This window comes from Schistocerca americana, chromosome 5 (assembly GCF_021461395.2).
Source record: "Schistocerca americana isolate TAMUIC-IGC-003095 chromosome 5, iqSchAmer2.1, whole genome shotgun sequence".
NCBI lineage: Eukaryota > Metazoa > Arthropoda > Insecta > Orthoptera > Acrididae > Schistocerca > Schistocerca americana.
The window spans coordinates 98397444-98421648 of record NC_060123.1 but is presented as its reverse complement, the minus strand read 5'-3'; the positions used below and the strand labels follow the sequence as shown (position 1 = coordinate 98421648).

General features: G+C 40.0%; 2 protein-coding genes across 4 annotated transcripts in view; one reads left to right on the top strand and one right to left on the bottom strand.

The window, feature by feature from the left end:
* LOC124616094 (proline-rich protein PRCC) overlaps positions 1-18627 on the bottom strand; it is a 106070-nt gene extending 87443 nt beyond the window's left edge. Inside the window, exons 1-2 of one of the 2 annotated variants that reach the window (XM_047144348.1) lie at positions 18466-18627; positions 5510-5864 (exon numbers count right to left, since the gene is read on the bottom strand). In XM_047144348.1, the coding sequence (XP_047000304.1) occupies positions 5510-5857 (348 nt within the window). In that variant the 5' untranslated portion in view covers positions 5858-5864; positions 18466-18627. Of the gene's footprint in view, positions 1-5509; positions 5865-18209; positions 18366-18465 lie in introns of those variants that run through there. The other variant, XM_047144350.1, reaches the window with a different exon arrangement.
* A 90-nt stretch (positions 18628-18717) lies between these two features.
* Positions 18718-24205, top strand: part of LOC124616068 (GTP-binding protein Rit2-like) — a 102954-nt gene continuing 97466 nt past the window's right edge. For both annotated transcript variants that reach the window (XM_047144305.1, XM_047144303.1), the window contains exons 1-2: positions 18718-19110; positions 19196-19252. In XM_047144305.1, coding sequence (XP_047000261.1) covers positions 18996-19110; positions 19196-19252 — 172 coding nt within the window. In that variant the 5' untranslated portion in view covers positions 18718-18995. The remainder of the gene's footprint in view (positions 19111-19195; positions 19253-24205) is intronic.

Sequence of the window (24205 nt, the reverse complement as noted above, 5' to 3'; positions counted from 1 at the left end):
CCTGCAGATGCTGCTCGCTGACCGTGGCCCGTGTTTGTTACAACACGCAACTGAACGTCAGAGGTTTCAAGCGTCAACTTTAGGTTACAATATCTCCGGATGTAATTAACATTTGACAATGCAACAAACGGCACTGATTACGTATTTGTTTATATGTTCAGATGTGCTAACAAAACTAACGTGGTTCCATTTTTAAAAAAATGTAGGTTTGTGTTAAAAAACATACTTCCGTGCATTTTTGTATGGTTTGTATTAAACAATTACACTAGCCCGTCTCCTCACGTTCGGTCTGTGGAATCGGTTGTCAGTACTTGATGTGGTTTACGAAATACATCCAACAGTAACGTTAGGTGACTCACCCTGTATATATAAAATTGATGGAAAAACAATCTCGATAGCAATGGTTATCTTATTTAAAATGACCGGTTTCAGACTAGTCTTAGCCCACCTCCAGATTAACACTGCCATCTGAAGCTGACCTCAGTCGCTGAAACTGTTCATATATGTGGTAAAAACAAAGAAATACAAAATTGCCTCTGGGAAACATATGCACTGTGGACAGCAGTTTTCACCAGTACTTACAATGAAGTAAGAAAACAAGCCACACAAAAGTGTGCACGTAAGTTCCTGAAAATAGAGGTCTCATATATGCGGAGCCAGCTGCCAAATTGTAATTATTAGCAGCTGACATTCCATATGAAATCTGTATATTTTGTTACATTTATTTATCTTCAATTTTTCAATTTGTACATTACTAATTGACATTTTTATAGTTTTACACCTGGTGGTTTGTCCATGGCTTTCAAGTTCACATAGAACATAAACAATATGTTCTTCCTATGGTATCCTAGTAGGAACATTCATTGACAACCACCTGTTGTCTGTGTTGTTGCTAATGCCATCTGTTGACAGCATCTTTTTTTTTTTCCTTAGCACACTCCTTTCTTGATGTACAGTTAATTTGGCTTCTGGCTCCACATTTATGAGAGCTATGTTTTCAGCACCTTATGTGCCCACTTTTGTGTGGCTTGTTTTTGTACTTCAGTGGAAGCATTGATGGAAACTGTTCTCCACAGCGCATATATTTTCCGAAGGCTTCTTTTTATATTGTACTTCTTTATTTTCACCACAGCTATATCTGATGATGTATCAAAACGCATCACACGTCAATAAATTAATTTGTGACCAAGACCCTTTGGTTTCATTGTGTGCCAAATAAATTATCAGGGAAACATTAACAAAAAATGTGTTTTCTCCATCTAGCACACAAAAATTTTAATTAAACAGCAGAAAATTGTACAAATACATACAAATTTTGTTAGGCATTGAACAATTTACAATACACATTTATGGTTTTTCTTTGCTAATAAACTTGAATGTCACTAGCATATTATTTTCAAAACTGAACCTTTATCAAAGTTACGTCTCAAAGGCATCAAAATTAAACACTATCAGCCACTAAGATCCAATGTACAATCCGAATTCACACAGCAGCAAGCATGTGACAGAAAAAGTATATATCCTGTCATCCCTATACATCTTTCGGTTATTGATATTAAAAGATGTATCGCTGGTTGTTGCTGCTGCTGTAGTCTTTAGTCCAAAGATTGGTTTGATGTAGCTCTACACACTATTCTATCTTGTCCAAGCCTCTTCATCTTTGCATGATTATTACAACATACATCTATTTGAACCTGCTTGCTGCATTCAAGTCTTGGTATCATCCTACAATTTTTATTCCCCACACTTCTTCCATTACCAAATTGATGATTACTTGTTACCTCAGGATATGTCCTATCAACTGCTCACTTCAGTTAGTCAAGTTTAGCCACAAATTTATTTTTTCCCTAACTTGATGCAGTTATTCAATCTTATTATCTAGTTACAAAATTAATATTGTCAATAACTCTTCTATTCACCAGATCCAACCCAGCTATCACGCATGAAGTAAAGGTAATAGGGATATGACAGTTTAGAACCAGGGGTACTATCATTTAATATATAGAAGAAAGTAAGAAATGACATTTACTATGAACATTTTTCAGCATTTTATATTTGAGTATCAAATGTCTGTATCAATTCTAAAACAAATTGTGGTGTGTTTTAAAATGTGCATCCAACTGCAGCAATTCAGATCACTTTGTACACCACATAGCATTTCTGAGGAATAAATAATGAAGCATTTAAATTATGTGGTAAATTAAAGTGGATGGTTTCATGTAAAGGAGATTGTGAATACCATTATGATAAATTCTTGCTGCTTCTTTCAGTCACAACACACACCAGTTATAGAATAAGTGGTGTGCGCCCTCTGTTCTGCCAAAACATGAATTTAGCCATCAAAAATTACTAAATGGGTAGCAATAAAACACAGAAATAAGTAGAACCAAGTTTTCCTTCTTCAGAGTTAACCAGTGAAAAGCAGCTGGGTGTGCAAATTGAAGGCAATAAATAAAAATAAAGAAATGCATAAGCTTATGATCTTAAGTTGAAACAAACATAACAGTAAGATTAGAATCCTATCTGTAAGTTCTTTCTCTCTTTTCATTCCCAATTTAGCTACAGGGCACGGAAATCTTCATTCCTGTGGTGCACATTCTTTTAAGTTAATTTAATCCCCCCTCTCTTTTGCCTTTCAGTGCAGTAACATAAAATCCTTGGTGAAATACACATGGAGGATTGAGTAAACACTAAATTGACAAAACAATATGCAGCAGACAGTAATGGTAATAGAGGATGTGGCAAAAGTTACATTATAGTGCTGATTTTCCCTCAGTGAAGTAACCAGACGATAGCCAGTAATAGTTTCTACCAACGACATGGACAAAGCAATGCATTGTGCCAAATGGAAAAATTGTAACTCATGTGCCACAATAACCATAGAAAACCTATTTACACTAAACAAAACAGGCTGTCAGCACAAATAATAGTGCAAGGGTCAAATCCTTGGTACAGTCTTTATAAATTAGACATACCAGCTGTCATAAAATCGTCTAAGTGAATATACATTTGAATTTGGTACTGGTCAAATCCAGTCGGAAGTCTGTTGCCATATATTAAGCACAACTAACACATAAGTATAAGTGGTGTGGAATATCTACAGGCCACTGTTTGTGAACCGAGATGGAGCCTCTGAAATTGACTAGGAATGTGCAAATACAAGTCCTTGAATGACATCATCAACTACTGTTACAGCTGAAACATATATGTCCTTTAAACTAAAGATGCCAACTGTTAATGAAGGCAAGGTGTGTACTACTACACCACGTGTGCTTTTTGTGTGGGTAAATTATTTGATTTGAAGTCTGAAATGTTTGTGAATGTTGTCTGAAGAGGAAATATACATTGCATACATACAAAGGAACACTGCTGTTAAGAACCAGTGTCGTATTGGATGTAAAGGACTGACACATAATTGCTGAAAAAGAATTGAATATAAATCCGATGGTGAACACATACTTTGTAAAATAATCTGGGTCTGAAAGAGAAAGTAAAAGCAAATAATATTCTGTCAAGGAAAAAATTATTGCACAATGTTGCTCCCTCATACATGTTGTGTGAATTTCTTGAACTGGTCGAAGCAGTAATATGGCTGTGATGGTAGAAATTGCACAATACGCACATTAAGGCAGTATACACAAGCTACAATACACACACACGTCTTGAAGGCAGCACAACATATTCACACATGATCCATATTAGCCAAAATTTTGATATAAAACGATTTTAGTTTTACATTATATTACATTAATACTTGTTCCATAGATCACGAATACGACATTTCATAATGATATGGAATGTGTCAGTTTAACACAAGTTTTCTTTACACAATATAACTTTTTTTTCCAGTTACTACTTTATATCTGGAAATTCATCCATTGAGTAGGAGTTGTCATTCAAAAATTCTTTTAATTTGTTTTTAAATGTTGTTTGGCTATCTGTCAGACTTTTAATGCTAGCTGGCAAATGACCAAACATTTTTGTGGCAGCATAATTCATCTCTTCCTGAGCCAAAGTCAGATTTAACACTGAATAGTGGAGATCGCCCTTTCTTCTAGTGTTGTAGCTATTTCACAGGAACTAGTACGTCTTCAATGATTTGTTGGGTCTCAAAATGACGGACAAGAAAATTCTGCATCAGTCCACGTCGAGTGTCAATATTTAACACATCAGTGGGCTTGGTAATTTTGCATTTACAAAAGTCAAAGAGTGGGGTAAAGTGCATACATACAAAGATGTCAAGAGTGCCACGTGGTTACATTGAAACAGATGAAACTTGAGCACTGGATTATGTCATCACTTGATTTCATTTCTGTTCAGATTCTCAGTTATGCTGTTGTAAAATTAGAAAACAAAATGAATAATACTCCTCTACATAGTTATGTTCATTCCTATCTCATAATATTTCTTTAAGAGATCTGTAAATAGCTGGAGGAGGGGAGGGTATAAGGGGGAGGGGGGGTCTACTTGTTCAGTTGTCCAATCAACTGCACATACAGCAATGCATAAAAGGTACCAAAGGCAGCTTTATGAATTACCAGAAAAACTAGTTGACTGAGAGAGTGATGTAATGTAATGTATCAGATTTTTCTGTTCAGTGCAAAGGAAATTACTTTAATACTAACTAGTCATACATGTTGCAAAGAATCTTGAGGTCACCACCACTCAATCACATACTGATATCAATTTTTTTTTTAAGATTGCTGGTCCTACAAACTCTATAAGGAATTGCACTTCACAGCCAATTAAAGGGCAAAAATGTCTGAAATTTCTGTGCATCATTAACTTGCAGTTACTGTATTAACGTATGGGCACTCCAGGCTATCCATGGCTCAGTCCATGCCCCCCCCCCCCCCTCGCCCCCTCCCCCCCCCCCCCCCCCCTCCGTTGCAAAAATTTCTGTCACTAAAGTGATGGCAAGTTTTCCATTGAGCAAACTTGTGTAGAGAACGCTCTGCAGATGACTGTAAGCAGCCTGGTGAATATCGCCTGGAGAGTGCACACTTTAGCATATCCTGCAGTGTGCGTGCCACACACTCTTGACAATAATTCTCACTAATGACGATTGTAAGTGTGTCTCACAATTTACTACTGAGAACTCTCCTGGATGGACGGCAAATTTAGAGCCTGTCTCTGAGTGAAACTGTGGATCAATGTGGAAACATGATGGACACTGTGTTAATACTATATTTAACTTCTTGTTCATGTCATATTGATTTCCTAAATATCTCCTCAATATGATGAGTCGTCGTACCTACTTATTCCATTATAGCACTTATTCAAGATACATTACTAGCAAATAGGTTCCGTCAGTTCTTCTTTGAATAAAAAATACATTCCATTTATTGTGGATAGTGAACTGCAACTGCGATTTAAATTGACAGTTTATGTACTAGGAAATGCAACTATTTGCTTTCTTGAAGCAGAACAGAATACATTTAAAGCAAGCAGCAATGATCTATGAATATTCGGTTAGAATTCCACAAAAATTAAGTGAGCCACAACTTACTTCAGACAATGCCGGAACAGTAATTTTCACTGGTTGTTTCCTTGGTATATCTTGATCAGGTGTCTCAGTTAACTTGTTGTCCACTTCATATTTTAACGCTTTTGACTTGGGTGCAGGTAATGAAGAAAATAAACCCGATGCAGGTGCCTCATCATTTATTTCATTTGACTCACTCAATTTCTTCTTCTCAAAGACAGTTTCTTCTGATACTTCAACAGAACTGATTGTATTATTTTCTGATGGATGATCAATGCTTTCAAATTCAGAGTTATTTTTTGTTTTCACTGAATTGTCCTTTTCATCTTCGTCACCACTCTCATCACTGCTACCGTAAGCTACCAGTGACATGGTGTATCTACGGCAGCAAAAATAGCGAACAATTAACAAAGACACATCTGAACTGATCTCTAACAAACATATTATGCATTCTTAGATATACATATCTCATAAATCCACATCATAACACTATTCTGTATACAACCCGTGGAACATGTGAGAACAAAAAAGGAGACAAATTCTTTGGTCATTTATACAGAACAGAGTTCAACAGATTACCTAAACAGAGCCTAAAATACCTTTAGAAAAAGAAGTCAAGAAAATAAGGCAGGGACAGTTTTAGAATGAAAGTATTACAGGAGGAAGGTTTCCAAGGCAAGAAGGAAAACAGAAGAGGTTTAAAATGAACTGAAGAGAGGAAGAAGCACCACTGTGAAAGGCTGAAGGAATACTGGAGAGAAGAGAAGAGAAAACACCAGAATATGAAGAAATGAAATCAACAATCATATAACAAAACTAAAACAGTACAAACGTAACACAAAATGGAAGTAAAAATATTATATGGCAAAGATGCTGATGCTGAGTCACAGATAGGCACTACAAAAAGACTACCTAAATAAAGCCTTTGGCCAGTAAGGCCTTCATCAAAAATAGAGCCCCCCCCCCCCCCAAAAACACAAAAACACACACACACACACACACACACACACACACACACACACACACAAGACTGCAGTCTCAGGCAACTGAAGCCACACTGCGAGCAGCAGCACCAGTGCATGATGGAAATGGCGACTGGGTGGGGGTAAGGAGGAGGCTGGGATGGGGAGGGGGAGGGATAGTAGGGTAGGGACAGTGGACAGTGCAGTGCTGCTGGGGAATATGCAGGGACGAGTTGGAGAGAGGGTAGGGCAGCTATGTGTAATCGAGAGGTTCGACAAAGGGCAAGAGAAATTTGGGGAGGGGAGGGGGGGGTGGGGGGTTTGGAAAAGGAAAGAAGTAAAAAGACTGGGTGTGATAGTGGAATGAGGGCTGTGAAGTGCTGCAATGGGAACAGAGAAGAGGCTTGATGGGTGACAACAATGACTAACAAAGGTTGGGGGTCAGGAGGTTTACAGGAATGTAGGATATATTGCAGGGAAAGTTCCCATCTGCGCAATTCAGAAAAGCTGGTGTTGGTGGATACGATCCATATGGCATAGGCTGTGAAGCAGTCATTGAAATGAAGGATATCATGTTTGGCAGCATGTTCAGCCATGAAACAAGTGGACCACCCTGTTGCAGAGCATGCTGTCAAACATGACATCCTTCATTTCAATGACTACTTCACAGCCCGTACCATATGGATCCTTCCCACAACAATCAGCTTTTCTGAATTGGACAGGTGGGAACTTTCCCTGCAATATATCCTGCGTTCCCATAACCCTTCTGGCCTCAACCTTCGTTAGTCAATGTCCTCACCCATCCAGCCCCTTCCCTGTTCCCATTGCAGCACTACACAGCCCTCATTCCACTATCACACCCAGTCTTTTTACTTCTCTCCCTTTCTGCTAACCCTGCCCTACTCTCCCCACCTCTCCCCTGCCCTCCATCTAACCTCCTGACTGCACATAGCTACCGTACTCTCTCTCCACCTCGTCCCTGCACACTCCCCAGCAGCACGGCACTGTCTGCCACCCCTACCCTACTATCCCTCTCCCTCCCGACCCCAGCCTCCTCCTTACCCCACAGTCACCACTCCCACCATTAACTGGTGCTGCTGCTCCCAGTGTGGCTTCAGTTGCCTGAGAATACAGTCGTGTGTGTGTGTGTGTGTGTGTGTGTGTGTGTGTGTGTGTGTGTGTGTGTGTGTGTGTGTGTTCTATTTTTGACAAAAGCCTTATTGGCCGAAAGCTTTATTTGTGACAGTCTTTTTGTTGTTCCCATCTGCAACTCAGCATCTCCACTGCATGGTAACAACTTTCCTTTTCAAATATTGTTACATTCCATCCTGGATTTTCCATTGTTTAACAAAAATAGAAGTCAATTTCCTGCAGTAAATAAATAAAAAGGAAACATATCCACCAACTACACCGACAATTGAAGTAGATAACATGGCAATTACCACTGCACCAGATGCACAGCTGTTTGAATTCTACAGCACACTGAGATTGTAAGATGACTTCATCTCTGTTAAATATGGAAAATTTTCCACACATAAAGAACATCAAAGTGGTTGGATAATGGCACTAAGTGAAACTGTGTTTCTCCCAGTTGATAGGGGAAATAGCTCACATGGTTTACGAAGGACTGTTATTCAGAAACACAAAGATTTTACGTTAACTAATTCCTCCATTACTACTTGGTAGAACAACTTTATATTTATAACTAAAAAGAACAAAACAATACATGCTCTACTGTATAAATGTATTTAGTAAACTGGATTTCAGTTCGTGAGGTCACCATCAGACTATAATTAATAATGATCATCAAAGATGTTAAAGTAGAGGTGCACAACTTTTTGAAAATATATCAGTTGGAAAGGGAGGTGTAAAAAGGAGTTAATACTAGCTATGACAGTGAAATTGTAATATAGTTGAAAATAAATGTTCGTGTGTGTATGTGGGTGTGTCTACATCTACATCTACGTGATTACTCTGCTATTCACAATAAAGTGCCTTCAATGAACCACCTTCAAGCTGTCTCTCTACCGTTACAATCTCGAACGGCACACAGGAAAAACAAGCACTTAAATTTTTCTGTGCGAGCCCTGATTTCTCTTATTTTATCGTGATGATCATTTCTCCCTATGTAGGTGGGTGCCAACAGAATGCTTATGCAATTGGGGGAGAAAACTGGTGATTGAAATTTCATGAGAAGTTGCCGTCGCAACAAAATACGCCTATGTTTTAATGATTGCCACTCCAATTCACGTATCATGTCAGTGGCACTACCACCCCTATATCGCGATAATACAAAACGAGCTGCCCTTCTTTGTACTTTTTCAATGTCAACCGTCAGTCCCACCTGATGCGGATCCCACACCGCACAGCAATACTCCAGAATACGGTTGACAAGTGTGGTGTAAGCAGTCTCTTTAGTAGACCTGTTGCACCTTCTAAGTGTTCTGCCAATGAATCACAGTCTTTGATTTGCTCTACCCACAACATTATCTATGTGATTGTTCCAATTGAGATAATTTTGTGAGCAGAAAAAGAGAGGAGCAGTGACGGGAAAAGACTAGTGGGTGCACTGGTCGAGAGTCAGCACAATGACAGTAACGTGGCGTGACTTGGGAAGAGGCTATAGGAGAAATTGGGTAGAAACTGTTGGGTGGAGGGCCTGGGAACACTAAGTTATAATAGCTGAGGTGAGGATAATTTCAGAGTAGAGAATGTGTTATAAGGATAAATCCCATCTGTGCTGTTCAGAAAAGCTGGTAGTGGAGGGGATGATCAAGATGGCCCAGGTTGTGAAGCAACCATTAAAAGCAAGCACATCATGCTCAGCTGCATGTTGTGCCACAGGATGGTCCACTTTGCTCTCAGCCACTGTTTGGCAGTGGACTTTCATCTTAGTGGGCTGTTGGTTGGTAGTCACGCCAAAATAAAAAGCTGTATAATGTCTGCAGCAGAGCTGGTATATGACATTGCTGCTCTCACAGGTGGCCCAACCTATGATGAGGTAAGATAAGCCTGTGACAGGAACGGGTGGGTGGATTGGGCAGGTCTTCCATGCAAGTCTTCCACACAGATGTGTTTCTTGTGGCAAGGGGGTTGGGATTGGAAGTAGCATAGGGATCAACTATACTGTGGAGGTTCTGTAGGCAGCAGAGCACCACTTTAGGAGTAGTATGAAGGATCTTGGGTATGAAGTCTCTCATTTCAGGGCGTGATAATAGATAATCAAAGCCCTGGTGAAGGATGTGGTTCGTTGTTCCAGTCCAAGGTACCAAAGGTGTCAAAGGGGACACTCTTTTGTAGCTGGTTCTTGGCGGTGATACGATTAGGAGTGTGTGGGGAGATGACAAAGGAAATCTGTTCGCAAACTAGGTTTGCGGGATAGTGCCTGTCTGTGAAGGCCTTTGTGATACCTTCAGCATAACGGGCAAGGGAGTTCTTGCCACGCCATCCTCGGGTGGCCGGGCTGTACGAGTGGGATTTTTTGGTGTGGAAGGCATGGCAGCTGTAGGAATGCAGGTACTGTTGGTGGGTTTAATGTGGACAGAGATGTGGATGGAGCTGTCAGGGAGGAGGAAGTTGATGTCCAGGAAGATGGTACACTGAGTTGATGAGGATGATATCTTCATGACCTGGACACAGAGCCAGGTCACCCCAACCTCAGTCCTTCACAAGCTCCAACACCTTCTCTCCCACCTGCTTCACCTTCTTGGAAGATTTATTGCAGCATATCTGTAGTAACTCTAGGTAGAGAAAACTGGGTAATGCCCAAAATTGTCAGTAGTGAGATTGTTGCGCATTAAGTGCACTTACAGTGTCGGCAGCTTTTGCGCTGGGTGCTGCAGTTGATATTTGTTTGCATGGTAGATTGAAATGATTAGACAAGATGGCACAACCAATGAGAAAATAGTGTCCAACAAATGTTGTTATGATTTGGAGGGTACAAAATTATGTGGGGCCATAATGGAATGTATTGTGCACAATGTTGTTGTGTAAAAGAGAATATTTCACAAAATTTAAACTGTAATCTTAGGTCCCTGTGTAACCACAGCCTCGGAAATTGGGAAATTTCAAAAATATCCCACGAAATGTTCACTAGGCTAAGCTACAGATCAACCCGTCACCACAGACTGTTTTCATTGAGTCACAATGGTTGGTTTTGCCACCTCACACCCAAACTGATTCATTTCAACCTAGCCTATACATTGGGCTAGGCTACAGATCAATCGTCACCACAAACAGGTTGCTTACCCTCAGATTCATTCGCTTCGCCGACTGACTACCAAACTGTAACAGACTACACTTCAGGTGAGTCCATTATGTCAGCCATTTTTCTTCTAGTCACATTTGTTGGCTTTTCCAACTCACAATCAAATTATAACAATGAAATACAAAACATTAACCCAAGAAATCTTGTCATATTCTGAAAAACATGCGATACAAAGAATACATTCAAAAACTGGTAAACAACTTTATAACCTAAAATATAAATATTGTAAATTGTCTATCTCGTGCTATCCATGTTGAAAACAAAAGAAATCAATTTGTGTCTTCTGTCGGAACAGCAATTCTTGCTGGCTACTGTACACTAGCACCCAATTAGCTACAACAAACAGAAATTAATTGCAAATAGCAGCATACACTGTAATAGTTGCCAACACCATCTCTTCACATTAATAATCGAATATTGCGCTAAATCTATGTGTATATTGAAAGAATAAGCTACACTCTTAAAGAAATATCTTTGTCACAGATGTTTCAGCAAGTAATGGCACCAGTCAAAATTCTTTCTTGAGCATCATGCACTTGGTGTGTTGTCTGTGCAGCATCTTGTCTAATGTGAGTGGCTGCAACTCAACAACACAGCCTATGACCACTGCAATCTGTCGATGACAACGTTATTTTAATCAGAGTATAATGGGAAATTGAGGTAGTGTATTCATCACACTAGGAAAGGAACTTAAATCTGCAGAGATTGTAATTGGAGCTGCACATGTGGGAGGGCTTAGTATCAAGGGTGTACATTTATGACTGGATCGTCCCCTGTTGACCCCCCCAGAGTCACCACCATACACAAACGAGAACTTGCGAGGAAACCTCGACTTGCTAGCATGTATGTTCCCCTAACATACTGTCACCACTGGAGGAGTCTTTAACTGTCTGATAATCAACTGCAGTAATTCGAGTTTGGTAGACTTTAAGTGGTGGGCATCCTGCAAAATAATACTAAATGCCTTCTTTGGAATCTACAGAGAACAGACAGTTCCAAAGCCCACTCACTATGGAAATATGTTTGATATATTGACAATAATTTTGGTTATATGTCAGCACCATCAGTAGCACCGAAGCTGGTGTTGAGACACTGAAGGATGAACAGGAAGTGAAATGGATCGTCAAGGCTGACAGAGAAAATGAAATGTATGGTAGCAAAGTAAAAGCAGAATTGTTTCACACCATTTTGCTGTCTTCCTCTGCAAAGGAAAATCTGGGAGTAAAGCCCCAGTTTAACTCACACACTGCTGCAAAGGTGAGTGATCGGATATTAGTGTCAGTGGCACTGGAAAAACAGCTGAAACTACAAAAACTGAGAAAGGTACCAGGGCCTGTTGGAAACCCTGTCAGATTTTATACAGAATTTGCATCTGTGGTAGAACCTCTTTTAACCATATTGTAGATCCTGTGAATAAAAAATCTTTGCTTAGCAGTTGGAAGAAAGCACTGGTCACACCTGTACACAATAACGGTAGCAGAAGTGATGCATAAAACTGATTTTCAATACCTTTGATGTCCGTAAGTTGAGGGATCTTAGCACATATTCTAAGCTGTGACATAATGGAGTATCTAAAACAGAATGAGCCATTCCATGTGAATCAGCACAGATTCCAAAAACATATGTTTTGGCAAACTCTATTTGTGATTTTCTGGCATGACATCCTGAAAGCCATAGATCAAGGCAGTCAGTTACAGGTAGATGCAGTATTTTCCAACTTCTGAAAAGAATTTGACTCAGTCCCACACCAATGCTTATCAATGAAAGTACAGCTAAGCAGGGTATCAGATGGAATTTGTGACAGGATTGAGGATTTCTTGTAGGGAGGATGCAGCATATTATCTCACAAGTGATAGCCATCAACAGTTGTAAAAGTCACTTTAGATATGCCCCAGTTAAATGAGTTGGGACCCGTACTGTTCATGTTGCATATTATTGACCTTATAGAAAGTAGTAACATCAGACTTTTTGTTGACAATGTAGTTTACTTAAATGAAGTACTGCTTGCAAAAAGCTGGACAAATATTTTGTCAGATCTTAATAAGATTTTAAAGTGGCGTAGAGATTGCCCACTTGATCGGGTCAACTTGGACGCGTAATGTAACTGTGTGTGACATTATGGTGGCATGGTGTGTTTAAAATGGAACACGTTTCCAGAAGGCATGCTGGAGTATACCATGGCATGAGGAACGCTGATGTTTTTAAATTGTTTGTGAATGTTGTTAATGCTATCAGACTTCTTTAGTACTGTTTGTGATAATACTGAAAGAGTTTGTGGTGGTTTGTTAGAGAGTTATTTTGATGTTAGATTTGGTTTTGTTTTTCGATTTAATCTATGGTGTGTTGCTTATGGTTGGAGATTTAATTTTGTTTTGTTGTTTGTTAGTTATAGATGTGACAATGAAGCAGATGCATAGTTTCTGCATGTCGCAACTGGGGATGACATGCAGAGCACGATTAAATTCATACAATTATACAGTTTAACTGCTGAGTTTGTGAAGTGTTACATTTGTGGAGAAGGTGTGAGATTGACCACAGTTGCTGCACCTTGGACCAGCAACTAGTATATGTGGCATTGTCTATGGGACAACATATGACATTCCATCCAGAGGGCTTCCTAGCTTCAGGAGTCTAGGTTTGCTATTCAGGAGATTGTGTTGATGACCTACCATTTTTTTGATCACAATTTGAATAAGTCAACTTGCACAAACGCCTAGATGTAACAATTATTAGAGACATGAAACTGAATGGCACATGGGCTCAATAAAAGGTATAGCAAGTAGGAGACTTCAATTCTTGTATAGGATACTGGTAACTGCAATCAGTCAACAAAGGAGAGTGCTTACAAAACACTTATGTGGCCCACCTTAAAATATTGTACAAGGGTGTGGGACCCATACCAAATAAGACTATCAGAACATATTGAACGTATACAAAGAAGTATAGTAGGAATGTCTGCAGATTTGTTTGGCCTACGGAAGGTGTCATGGAGATGCTGGAAAACCTGAACTGGCAGATGCTTGATGCCAAACACCAACTATCCAACAAATTCAAGAATCAGTATTAAGTGATGAATTCAAAAATGAATTACAAACCCCAACATACTGCTGCCACAGGCAGCACAAACATATGATTAGTCTAACAATATTATGAGAAGGAAAGTTGCTACTCACCATATAGCAGAGATGCTGAGACGCAGATAAGCACAACAAAAAGATTCTTACAATTAAATCTTTCGACCATTAACGCCTTTGTCAACAATAGGTCAGTGGAGAGGTGAGGAGGGGTTGGGAGGTGGGGGGTGCGGGGAAGGTAGCGGAAAAGGAGAGAAATAAAAAGACTGGGTGTGGTGGTGTAATGACGGCAGTGTTGTGCTGGGATGGGAACAGGAAAGGGGCTGGATGGGAGAGGACAGTGACTAACAAAGGTTGAGGCCAGGAGGGTTACGGGAATGTAGGATGTATTGCAGGGGAAGTTCCCATCTGCGCAGTTCAAAAAAGCTGGTGTTGATGGGAAGGATCCATATGGCACAGGCTGTGAGGCAATCATTGAAATGAAGGATATCATGTTTGGAAGCATGTACAGCAACAGGGCGGTCCACGTGTTTCTTGGCCACAGTTTGTCAGTGGCCATTCATGCCGACAGACAGCTTGTTGGTTGCCATGCCTACATAGAAAGCAGTACAGTGGTTGCAGCTTAGCTTGTAGCCACATGACTGGCTTCAAAGGTAGCCCTGCCTTTGATGGAATAGGTGATGTTAGTGACCTGACTGGAGTAGGTGATGGTGGGAGGATGTATGAGACAGGTCTTGCATCTGGGTCTGTTACAGGAGTATGAGCCTAGCTCATGGGAGAGGGTATATGGTAACATATTCACAATCAGAGAACTCTGCAAATGCAAAGCCACTTTGAAAATACAAGATAAGTGCTGGGGACAAGTGCAGCACATCAGTACAAAGGGTTCAAGGACCATTATCAATTTAATTGGAAAGGAACTGGACGAATAAACACTATCCGTGCTGTCAAAAGGATTAAATTTTGCATCAGTTCCCACCATATTACCTAAATGGGAGATCATCAGTAGCATCGAGATCAGCAGCATCGAGCGTGCCATCATGGGGCTGACAGTGCCAAAGAGCTCAGAAGGGAGTCTTGCAGGGTCTTGGAAAAAGCGTTAATGCCGAAAACAAAAATCTCTATGGCTGAACAAAGGGCAATATGCAACCTACAAGAAAACAAGGATACAGCTGTCCTAGTGGCAGACGAAGATGATACGACAGTATTGCTACAGTCAGTTCACTACCGGCGGAAGATTGAGATCCTTTTACAAGAACCAGCTTACAAACAAGTGAAAAAGGATCCTACATCAGCGGTGACAAGGAAAACCATCTCACTGCTAAAAAACCTAAGGAATGGATATGCAGTATGAGTAAGAAAGCTGTACTTCAGAGCACTGATATCAGAGCACCTCTACAGACTTTCAAAGGTAAACAAGAAGGGAGGTTCACTATGTCCAATAGCGGACACAATACATTCACCAGCTTATGAAATAGCCAAACACCTGCTGCAACCATTGAGAAGCGTCTTGTAGGTCATTGTCCTCACCATGTGAAAAACTCGATGGACTTTGTGAAGATACTTCAAGGCATGCATCTGGACAAAGGTAACATCCCAGTCAGCTTTGAAGTCACGTCCCTCTTCACACAGGGGGCCACTTCAACAAAGAGACAGTGAAACTGTTCCGCCACACACCCAGTACCACACACTTCCAATTAATACAACAAACAGATACAATGTGTGTCCGCGAGTTCCCCCCTAACACCACGTATCGCAAAAGTAAATGTGGAATACTTAGCAGAAATGGAGTGTCTGAAACTGAAGGCGTTCTACCACTATGTGGATGATACAGTCATGATTTGGCCGCATGACAAAGAAAATCTACAAGAATTCCTTAACCACCTCAAAGGCACACAAGACAATATTAAATCCACCATGGAGCTGGATGAAAATGGATGTCTGCCTTTCCTCAATGTCATGATAAAGAAGACTGACGGCACATTAGGTAATTCTGTTTACAGGAAAAAGACATACACTGACCTATACCTTAACACCAATAGCTGCCACCATGCAGCACGATGCAAATCAATGCTCACCACTTTGGTGTGCAGACTACAAGACATACATGACAAGGAGAGTCTACCTTCCCAACTGCAGCACTTGAGAAAAATCTTTCATGAGAATAGCTGTTCTGAGACACACTTTCCAACAAAGCAGGCAAAAGAGAGAAGATGTACATGAAGAAGACACTAAGCGCTTGGCATTCCTTCTATACACTGGGCCGCCCCCGGCAAAGATTGCCAGGAAATTAAAAAAGAGCAACATTAAAACCATCTTTCACTCAACAGCAAAAATCAAGACTATGCTGGGTTCAGAGAAGGATAAACTAGGAATTTAGACACCTGGAGTCTACAGAATCAACCGTAAGTGTGGCACACAATACATCGGCCAAACACAGCGGTGTATATAGTGGTGCTGCTCAGAACATATAAGGAGTGTTTGCCTAGGCCAAACAGATAAATCTGCAGTGGCAGAACTCAGTCTTAACGAAAACCATGAGTTTGATTTCAAACAAACAAAGCTGCTGTGCAGGGCAAACGGGTTCTGGGATTCAATCTTCAAAGAGGCTGCAGCAATGCGAATCCATGATAACCTTGTCAACCGAGATAGTGGTTTCCAAATTAGCACTGCATGGCATGCAGTGATAACAAAAATACTACATGAACACTCCGATGCAAAACTGGAAAGGCAGCAGATGAAACAGACAGGCCCATCAGCATTCAAGGAGCCCACACCACCAATGATTGCAACTACCCCCCACCAAATGCTGCAACACCTCTTCTGGAGACGCGGGATTGGTGCTGCCAATGCAGATGAGCCTGCAGTCCAGCAGCTATAAAGACCTGGACAGCACACAAACCTGACACTTTGCCTGAGGATGACAAGAAGGAAACTTGTTGAAACGTTGCCACAGAACACCACCTTGACTCAGCTGGTAACTTCAGAAGGCTCAGTCATTGAGATTCGCCAAGAAAAGTCTAAATTCGCATATAACAATGTAATACAATTAAAACTATTTTCTATCTTTTGGTGAGGAGGATTGCAGCAGATAATCTTAGATGGATAGTCGTCATCAGATGTAGAAGGAACTTCGGGTGTGCCCCACAGAAGTGTGTTGTGGCCCTTGCTCTTCATGGTGTATTTTAATGACCTTACGGACAATATTAATAGGAACCTCAGACTTTTTGCAGATGATGCAGTTATCTATAATGAAGTATTGCGTGAAAGAAGTTGCATAAACTTTCAGTCAGATCTCGATAACACTTCAAAGTGGTGTAAAGACTGGCAACTTGCTTTAAATGTTCAGATATGTAAAACTGTGCACTTCTGGAAAAAAATAGGTATCCTGTGACTATAATAACAATAAGAAACAGCTGGAATTGACCAACTCCTAAAAATGCCTCACTGTAGCACTTTGTAGGTATGTGAAATGGAATGATCACACAGACTCAGTTGTGGGTAAAGCAGGTGGTAGACTTTAGTTTACTGCTAGTATAGTGGCAAAGTGTAATCAGTCTACAAAGGAGATTGCATATAAATCACTCATGCAAACTATTCTAGAATATTGCTCAATTGTGTAGTACCTATACCAAATAGGACCAACATGGGATATTGATAGATTAAAGAAAAGGGCAGCAAGAACGGTCACGGATTTGTTTGATCCATAGGAGAATGTCACAGAAACTGAACTAGAAGACACTTGAAGATATATGTGAGCTATCCCAAGAAAGTTTGCTAACCAAATTTCAAAAACCGGCTTTAAATGATGACACTCAGAGTATACTACAAACCCCTACTTATCACTCACATAGAGACTGCGAGGACAAAATTAGAATAATTACAGCATACAGAGAAGTGTTTAAAGAATCATTCTTCCCGCGCTCCATATGTGAATAGGACGGGAAGAAACCATAATAACTGGTACAATGGGATGTATCCTATGCCATTCAGGTCACGGTGGTTTCCACAGTATAGATGTACATACAGAACAAATAGGTCACTTTCCATGTGGGGAAAATGTGCACTTAGTCGTTAACTTCTTACCACTATAAACAATATGCAAATCAGTGTATCATAGCTACTGAGCCATTAGGTGTTCTGTTTAAAACAATTAACGTTATTATTGAGTTGTCTTCTATGGAAACGAACACCACATTTCGACTTTTAATGGCATTCAAGTAACAGTAATGTGTTCCATACCTATCAATCAAATGTATAGGAAATTTCTATAAAGCTTTATCTTCACAATATACTGGTTCAACCTATGATACACACCCAGAAGGCAAACACTACAGCTGCTATAACTTATTAGAGGATCTGAATGCATTGAATTGTTTCCAAGCCATTCTATAGAAGAAATTATGTTAACAATAACTCACCTTTCTGGCGCAATACAAAATAAGTGACTGTAAGGGTTGTGATACACATTACATTACCAACGCCGCGCTTTCTACACGTTAAAATTACGCGATAACGTAATAAAAAACCACCGTGAAAAGTTCTTCCTTATAAATGCATTCTTACCAAACTGATAGTTGTGCTTTCTAACTATAAGTAACAAAAATTTACATACTTCTTAGGAGCGATGGTGGATTCACTTATATTTACAATCACACAGCTAAAAAGACAACGTACTTATAAATCAACCTCCACGGTACTCAAACGTCAACAGCGAAATATAAACATCATGAAACATTAATTAATAGAGTAGTATTTTACGCGCCATCCTAGTTTCTGGAATAACAATACACCTCCACAACACACAGGGTGTTACAACTCTTTGAGAGATACGAAGCAACCAAATCATAAGCTCTTGCGCTGATTATGTTGGCTACACTGGTGCTAGTTCAACTGTAAACATTGCCACTCAGCTGTTTCAGCTGTCACTTCACACATGAAGCTATAGATGGCAAAGTTGTTCTCGAGCGTGATTGCTTGATGGGGGCGTTTACCTACATAAGTCCTTTGAGGGTCTTTTAGCGTTTTAAAACCCTAGACCATTCTGGCAATGGTCTAGGGTAATAGAAGAATTTCGGAAGAAAACGTCGTACCTTTAGATTACAAGTTTGAAACCGAAATAAAAAGAAACAGAGCTGGCGGCTGGTCAAGCAGGCCCTTCTGGGTCTGGAATTGCGCCCGTAACTCCGGGCAAAAGACCCGGGAGAATGGGCATTGCTGATGATAGCAGAGGTGTATCACAAGGTCGACCCGAAACTACAAGAGGTGGATTAAGAGTGTACAAAATAGTGGTATTGGGAGACGGGGGGGTTGGGAAATCAGGTAAATGTGAATATGTGCTCATCTGTGTCGTTCAGTTCATTCATGAATCTGGCCGTATGATACTTTCACTGCTTTGTTTTTACAGCTCTAACTCTACAGTTCGTCAACCATAGGTTTTTGGATTATCACGACCCAACTATTGGTGAGTAAAAGATTTTTGGACTTAAAACGAAGATGTGTTAATAATTCTTAGCGAGATTACTACAATACATGGGTAAAGTAAAATATACAAAGTTTAGTAAAACAACATTATCGTTTCAATTCAAGTTGATGAAAGCTCTCGTTATAAGTAGGGTATTAAAATAAAATTGTGTTCCTGTGTCTACTAACGTAGACATATTCAAATAAAATCATCTTCATAGTGGCCACTTATGTCATAAATGTTTTGACTGAAGGTGACATTTTTCCATTGAAGCAGTGATATGTAGTATTGTCTTGCATGGCATACTTAAAGTTTTGGATCAAGGCCGCAGTTAGTCACAGATTTTCTTGATTGCCGAAAAGTGTTTGACTTGGTACCACACCTGCTTATTGTCAAAAGTATGTTCATACAGGGTAACAAGTGAAATTTGTGACTGGATTAAGGACTTTTTGGTAGGGAGGACACAGCATATTATCTTGGATGGAGATTCATCGTCAGATGTAGCAGTAATTTCAGATCTGCCAGAGGAAAATGTGTTGGGACCCTTACTGTTCACATTGTATATTAATGACCTTACAGACAATATTAACAGTAACTTTGTGCTTTTTACAGGTGATGGAATTATGTATAATGAAGTACCATAGAAAGAATCTGCATCATACATTCAGTCAGATCTTGATAATATTTCAGAATGGTGCAAAGATTGGCATCTTACTCCAAATGTTCAGAAACATTAAATTATGCATTTCTCAAAACGAAAAAACATAGTAGCCTATGACTATAATATCAATGAGCCACTGTTGAAATTGGGTAGCTCATACAAATACCAGGGTGTAACACTTTGTAGAGATGTGAAATGGAATAATCATATATGTTCAGTCATAGGTAAAGCAGCTGGTAGATTTCAGTTTATTGGTGGGATAGTGGGGAAGTGCAAGCAGTCTCCAAAGGAGATTGCTTACAAATTGCTTGTGCGATTTTTTTTCCTGGAATATCGCTGTAGTGTCTGAGAACCATACCAAATAGGACTATCCGTGAATATTGAACACATACCGAGAAGGGCAATGTGAATGGTTACAGATTTGTTAGATCTGTGGAAGTCAGAGATACTGAAGAAACTGAACTGGCATACATTTGAAGATAGATGCAAACTATCCGGAGAAAATCTACAAACGGTTTCAGAACTGGCTTTAAATGATGGCTCCATGAGTATTCTACAACCCCCTACTTATTGCTCACATGGGTATCATGAGGACAAGATTAGAATAATTACAGTATGCACAGAGGCATTCATTCATTCATTCAATCAATCATTCTTCCCATGCTTCATATGTGAATGGAATGGGAAGAAATTGCAATAATTGGTACAATGGGATGTGTCCTCTGGCATGCTCTTCACCACTGTTTGCAGAATATAGACATAGATGTATATAAGACTTCTTCTCATCACAATAAGAAGAGGTCTTACAAAACATTGAAGTCTGTGTGGAAATATGTCGCTTTTGTCCAAATCACACACAAGACATCTTAAACATGGGGATTATTGTAACTGTAACAACAATTGGGCATTTAGGACCGTGATGCAGCTGACTTTGTGTAGGGCACACACAAAGGTTTTTTAGATTAGGTGGCTCTCCATCCAATCCAGATAACGTTAGCTGAAGGAAACCCAGAAGTATCAGTGTAAGATCAAAAGAATTGCCACACGCAGGTGAGAGTATTAAAATCCTAGTGTAAACTGCCTAAGCATTTGCAACAAAGTGCAAGAGTTCAAAGCAATCATGAAAAGCAGTGAAGCTCTCATAATTCTAGGTACAGAAAAATGGTTGAAACCTGAAATTGATAGCAGTGAGATTTTTGGGGAATGTTTAAGTGTGTTTCGAAAAGCCAGGCAAATGGAAAATGGAGGTAGTGTATTTATCAAAGTAGATGAAAAACTCAGATCTACAGGGATAGAAATTGAAGTTCCATGTGAGATTGTTTGGACAAGAATCAGTATGAGGGGTGGGAATAAAATGATAGTTGGATCCTTCTGTTGCCCTTCAGACTCAGCTATCTACATTGATACTCCGCAAGCCACCAACGGTGTGTGGCGGAGGTCACTTTATGTGCCAGTGTCATTACATCCCTTCCCTGTTCCAGTCGCATATGGTTCGTGGGAAGGACGACTGCTGGAAAGCCTCTGTGCATGCTCAAATCTCTCTAATTTTTCATTCGTGATCTCCTCAGGAGGTATAAGTAAGGGGAAGCAATATTTCAATACCTCATCCAGAAACACACCCTCTCGAAGCCTGGACAGCAAGCTACACTGCAATGCAGAGCGCCTCTCTTGCAGAGTCTGCCACTTGAGTTTGCTAAACATATCCGTAATGCTATCATGCTTACCAAATAACCCTGTGACGAAACGTGCCATTCCTCTTTGGATCTTCTCTATCTCCTCTGTCAACTTGACTTGGTACGTATCTCACACTGATGAGCAAAACTCATGTATAGGTCGAACGAGTGTTTTGTAAGCCACCTCCTTTGTTGATGGACTACATTTTCTAAGGACTCTTCCAATGAATCTCAGCCTAGCACCTGCCTTACCAACAATTAATTTTATGTGATCATTCCACTTCAAATCATTCCGTATGCATACTCCCAGATATTTTACAGAAGTAACTACTACCCGTGTTTGTTCTGCTATCATATAATCATATAATAAAGGATCCTTCTTTCTATGTATTCGCAATACATTACATTTGTCTATGTTAAGGGTCAGTTGCCACTCCCTGCACCAAGTGCCTATCCGCTGCAGACCTTCCTGCATTTCGCAGCAATTTTCTAATGCTGCAACTTTTCTGTATACTACAGCATCATCCGCGAAAAGCCGCATGGAACTTCCGACACTATCTACTGGGTCATTTATATATATTGTGAAAAGCAATGGTCCCATAACACTCCCCTGTAACAGGCCAGAGGTTACTTTAACGTCTGTAGACGTCTCTCCATTGATAACAACATGCTGTGTTCTGTTTGCTTTTAAAATCTCCTCAATCCAGCCACACAGTTGGTCTTATTTTATCAGGCGACAGTGCGGAACTGTACAGAACGCCTTCCGGAAGTCAAAGAAAATGGCATCTACCTGGGAGCCTGTATCTAATATTTTCTATGTCTCATGAACAAATAAAGCGAGTTGGGTCTCACACGATCACTGTTTCTGGAATCCATGTTGATTCTTATAGAGTATATTATGGGTTTCCAGAAATGACATGATGCATGAGCAAAAAACATGTTCTAAAATTCTACAACAGATCGATGTCATAGATATAGGCCTATAGTTTTGCACATCTGTTCGACGACTCTTCTTGAAGACTGGGACTATCTGCGCTCTTTTGCAATCATTTGGAACCTTCCGTTCTTCTAGAGACTTGCAGTACACGGCTGTTAGAAGGGAGGCAAGTTCTTTCGCGTACTCTGTGTAGAATCAGACTGGTATCCCGTCCAGTGGACTTTCCTCTGTTGAGTGATTCCAGTTGCTTTTCTATTCCTTGGACACTTGTTTCAATGTCAGCCATTTTTTCGTTCGTGCGAGGATTTAGAGAAGGAACTGCAGTACGGTCTTCCTCTGTGAAACAGCTTTGGAAAAAGGCATTTAGTATTTCAGCTTTACATGTGTCATCCTCTGTTTCAATGCCATTATCAACCCAGAGTGTCTGGATATGCTGTTTCGATCCATTTACTGATTTAACGTAAGACCAGAACTTCCTAGGATTTTCTGTCAAGTCGGTACATAGAATTTTACGTTCAAATTCGCTGAACGCTTCACGCATAGCCCTCCTTACGGTAACTTTGACATCATTTAGCTTCTGTTTGTCTGAGAGGTTTTGGCTGCGTTTAAACTTGGAGTGAAGCTCTCTTTGCTTTCGCAGTAGTTTCCTAACTTTGTTGTTGAACCACGGTGGGTTTTTCCCATCCCTCACAGTTTTACTCAGCACGTACCTGTCTAAAATGCATTTTACAATTGCCTTGAACTTTTTCCATAAACACTCAACATTGTCAGTGTCGGAACAGAAATTTTCGTTTTGATCTGTTTGGTTGTCTGAAATCTGCCTCCTATTGCTCTTGCTAAACAGATAAACCTTCCTCCCTTTTTTTCTATTCCTATTTACTTCCATATTCATGGATGCTGCAACAGCCTGTTCTGCACTTACAGAGTCAAAAAGTTTGGGTCTGTTTATCAGTAGGTCTAAGATGTTACCTCCACGAGTCAGTTCTCTGTTTAATTGCTCAAGGTAATTTTCAGATAGTGCACTCGGTATAATGTTACTCGATGCTCTGTCCCTACCACCTGTCCTAAACATCTGAGTGTCCCAGTCTATATCTGGTAAATTAAAGTCTCCATGTAAGACTATAACATGGTGAGGAAATTTATGTGAAATGTATTCCAGATTTTCTCTCAGTTGTTCTGCCACTAATGCTGCTGAGTCGGGAGGTCGATAATAGGAGCCAATTATTAACCTAGCTCGGTTGTTTAGCATAACCTCCACCCGTAATAATTCCTTAATCGATTAAGGAACTTTTCCTTCTCTACCGACCAGTACGAGAACAAAATTCAGACTCAACAAAATGTCTTACATTGAATTATTACATGCTTAACCCTTAACAATAATATATAGTTTCGTAGTACAAACAATGCTAATTTATTCCATGCACTAGAAAGTCTTTGATACACTTAGCACAAAAATGAAAATAATAAAATTATAATTACATTTTTAATTTCATGAATACTTCTTTAAATCATGGAAATAAGGTTTGACATCGTTGTAATATTAATTTTCATCGTTGTAGCACTACAATAGCAACACACATCATTGGTGCCGAAATGAGCGACCACCTGCAGATGGATGCACCCTGTACCCTTCACGGCATCCGTAAGGACCCTTTCCACATCTGGAATGACTCTCCCCACCC